Source organism: Rutidosis leptorrhynchoides, chromosome 5 (assembly GCF_046630445.1).
Source record: "Rutidosis leptorrhynchoides isolate AG116_Rl617_1_P2 chromosome 5, CSIRO_AGI_Rlap_v1, whole genome shotgun sequence".
Taxonomy (NCBI): Eukaryota; Viridiplantae; Streptophyta; class Magnoliopsida; order Asterales; family Asteraceae; genus Rutidosis; species Rutidosis leptorrhynchoides.
This window is the reverse complement of record NC_092337.1, coordinates 391,065,929-391,067,969: the sequence shown is the minus strand read 5'-3', so window position 1 is coordinate 391,067,969 and position 2,041 is coordinate 391,065,929. Positions and strand designations below refer to the sequence as shown.

General features: G+C 44.8%; 2 protein-coding genes across 2 annotated transcripts; both read left to right on the top strand.

Moving 5' to 3' along the window:
* The first annotated feature begins 515 nt into the window (after positions 1–515).
* On the top strand, positions 516–1,247 carry LOC139849832 (uncharacterized). Its single transcript, XM_071839453.1, has 2 exons — positions 516–905; positions 1,053–1,247. Exons 1-2 carry the CDS (start codon positions 516–518, stop codon positions 1,245–1,247), a joined length of 585 nt encoding a protein of 194 aa, XP_071695554.1.
* A 6-nt stretch (positions 1,248–1,253) lies between these two features.
* Positions 1,254–1,679, top strand: LOC139849831 (uncharacterized). The gene has a single exon (XM_071839452.1). It carries the CDS (start codon positions 1,254–1,256, stop codon positions 1,677–1,679), a length of 426 nt encoding a protein of 141 aa, XP_071695553.1.
* The last annotated feature ends 362 nt before the right edge of the window (positions 1,680–2,041 follow it).

Sequence of the window (2,041 nt, the reverse complement as noted above, 5' to 3'; positions counted from 1 at the left end):
CGTCTGCCGAAATGGAGGAATGGAAGTTGTTCACCGACGGAGCTTCAAGCTCTGAAGGCTCAGGGGCAGGGCTAATGTTAATTAACCCTGAAGGACAGGAGTTCACATACACACTTCGCTTCAAATTCAACACGACCAATAACGAAGAAGAATATGAAGCTCTGCTCGCCGGACTTAGGATAGCCAAAGAAATGAAAATTGAGCATTTGCAAGCCTTTGTGGATTCCTAACTCGTTGCCAACTAGGTTCTAGGTGTCTTCGAAGCAAGACAACCCACAATACAACTCTACTTGTCAAAGGTCAGGGAATTAGTAGAAAGCCTCAAAAGCTTCACCATCGAACATGTGAGAAGAAGTCAGAACAAGAAAGCGGATGCTCTGAGCAAGCTAGCCTCCATCACCTTCGCGCACTAAGCAAAAGAAGTATTGGTCGAAGTTTTTGAGAAAAGGTCCATCGAAGTACAGGAGGTTCATGACTTAATCACAGAAGAAGAAAACACATGGATGAAGCCTCTGATGGAATACTTAGAACTTGGAATTCTGCCCGAAGATAAGAAGGAAGCGCAAAAGATCCGGATCAAAGCACCGTCATACAAAATAATGAACGGAGCCCTGTATAGAAAATCCTTCCTCACTCCGTGGCTCCGATGTGTCGGACCAAATCAAGCTTCGATGATCATCAGGGAAATGCATGAGGGCATATGTGGGCTTCATTCTGGACAAAGGTCAATCGTGGCAAAGATACTAAGGATGGGGTACTATTGGCCAATAATGCACGAAGATACGGTCACACTTTTAAGAACCTGTGAGCCATGTCAAATCCATGCTAAAGTTCAAAAGCAGCCAAAGCAAGAGTTGATATCGGTGCTTTCGGCATGGCCTTTCTCAAAATGGGGTATAGACATAGTAGGTCTACTTACCGAAGCACCAGGAGGCTATAAATGGTTAGTAGTCGCCATAGACTACTTCACGAAGTAGATAGAAGCAAAACCACTGAGCACCACAACCGGGAAGCATATAGAAAAGTTTGTTTGGGAACATATCGTATGTCAGTTTGGGATACCCCAAGAGATCGTTTCTGATAATGGGAAACAATTCGCCGAAGGCATCTTCCCTGGGTTTTGTGAGAGGTTACAGATAAAGCAAACTTTTACCTCTGTTTACCACCCACAAGGGAACAGACAGGTTGAGGTGACCAACAGGGATATCTTGAAAGGCCTCGAGAAGCGGTTAGGGAAATGCCACTAAGGATGGATGGAAGAACTTCCCCTATTTCTATGGGCTCACCGAACCACACCTAAAAGGAGCAACGGAGAAACCCCCTATAGCTTGGTTTACGGCACTGAGGCAGTATTGCCCGCTGAAATACATGTATTAACCAACAGAACCACAAACCTTAAGGAGAACAATGAAAACCTTCATCTTAACCTTGACCTCGTGGAGGAAAGAAGGGAAGATGCACTAATTCGAGAAGCAGCCTACAAGAAAACCATTGAGAAGTATTACAACAAGCGAGTCAAACCATCAGTGTACAAGGTCGAGGACTATGTCCTGAGAGTCAATAGTACTAGCAAGGTGGAATACGAAGGAAAGATGGGTCCAACTTGGGAAGGCCCATACGTAATCTCTGAAGCTTTTGGAAATGGCTCATACAAGCTTGAGACTACAAAAGGAAAATAGGTCCCTCATGAATAAGATGGAATCTCTCGCTAAACAACTTAGAGAATTGAAGACGCAGCCACAGTAGGTCAACCAAGCTCATGCTTGTGTTAATTGTACCAACCCGCAACCCACCGAAGAATATCAAGTTGAGTATGAAAACCCTGACGGTTCAGTCTGTTACGTTCAATACCCAGCTCGTCCACCAAATCCCGGATTCAACCAAAAACCTAGGGTTAATCAATTTCAATGAAGCAACCAGCCTTTTCGCTATCGCTACCCACCTTATCCAGCCCAACAGTCTCAATTGACCTACAATCAACCACTTCCACTCACTGGTTCCCCAGTCGAGGAAAATTCCCCTACCACCCAGATTACAAAAG